Source organism: Chaetura pelagica, unplaced genomic scaffold (assembly GCF_000747805.2).
Source record: "Chaetura pelagica isolate M959 unplaced genomic scaffold, ChaPel_1.0 scaffold275, whole genome shotgun sequence".
Classification (NCBI taxonomy): Eukaryota; Metazoa; Chordata; class Aves; order Apodiformes; family Apodidae; genus Chaetura; species Chaetura pelagica.
Window position 1 is genome coordinate 9,479,933 of NW_009953486.1, and position 1,040 is coordinate 9,480,972.

The 1,040-nt window shown below is 40.6% G+C and overlaps 1 protein-coding gene across 1 annotated transcript in view; it reads right to left on the reverse strand.

Moving 5' to 3' along the window:
• The window catches only part of TOP1 (topoisomerase (DNA) I), a gene marked incomplete at its 5' end in the record, with an annotated part of 37,706 nt that overhangs the window by 20,113 nt on the left and 16,553 nt on the right, over positions 1-1,040 (reverse strand). The window contains one exon of the mRNA XM_009998798.1: positions 390-487. Coding sequence (XP_009997100.1) covers positions 390-487 — 98 coding nt within the window. The remainder of the gene's footprint in view (positions 1-389; positions 488-1,040) is intronic.

Below are 1,040 nucleotides of genomic sequence, written 5' to 3' on the forward strand. Positions count from 1 at the left end.
ATACCCAAAGCCCACAAGTTTTCATATTGCTCTAAGAAGTGTCAGCAAGGAGCTGGATTCCAGGCACAAGAACACTGGTATCTGATCATTATGGGTAGCCTCTACAGATAGAAAAGGAAATAAACAAAAATCAAACAAAACCAAAACCCACACCATAATAAACTTCTTTCCTGTTTTAGGTATAGCAAAAAAGGTATTTCACTTCTACTTCAGAGGATGAATATAGTGAATGAGACATTTAGAGCTTACTAGAATGTAAGCCGACTACTCAGAACAAATTCTCATGAATGAATGAAAAAGAAAGCCAGATGTTCTTATTCAGTCAGCATGGGAGGTCACAGGGAAAGTCCAGATGCAGAGGGTGGCCTACACCATGGACAGATAGTTACCATTTCCATTTCTGCTCCTCTTCTTTTTTTGGCTTCTTTCTCTTGTCCACTTCAGGGACTTTCTTATCTTTGCTCTTAGCTTTCTTTGCTTTGCTGTCCTGCAAAATGAGTATGAAACCATTAGAATAAACTACTGTGTTTCCACCCTCCCTGAAAAGATGTTTTTAAACTAAAAGATGCTCTCTTGGGGTATGTAATTTTGACCACAAACAACTGAATTAATGCGGCCTCCCTATATAAATGTGCTCTGATCACCCTATTAAGTCAAAGGGTGTTGATGGCAGTTTTAAGCCAAATTATTTACTTTACACTTGGGACATGCTAAGTGTACACAAAGCCAGTTTTTTCTGCCTCAAGTGTCAATTCTCGGCCACAGTAACATAATTGCCTAGTTATAGAAACACCCTTCTTGGCCTGCATCAGTGTATGTAGTCTGGCAAATGCTTTAGAGCACACTTAGGCCACTGTGAAGCGGCTCCTGGGAATATACTGGTCTATGCTCACTATAGAAACACTTCCATTGAAGGGAAGAAATAACCATGTTGCCAGGAGGTGCCTGCAACATGTCCCTCACAAGGGTATCCTTGCTAGATGTGGAGCTCAGTTCATTAGTCCCAAATTATGACTAACCGCTCTTTGCCAAGTCCTTCT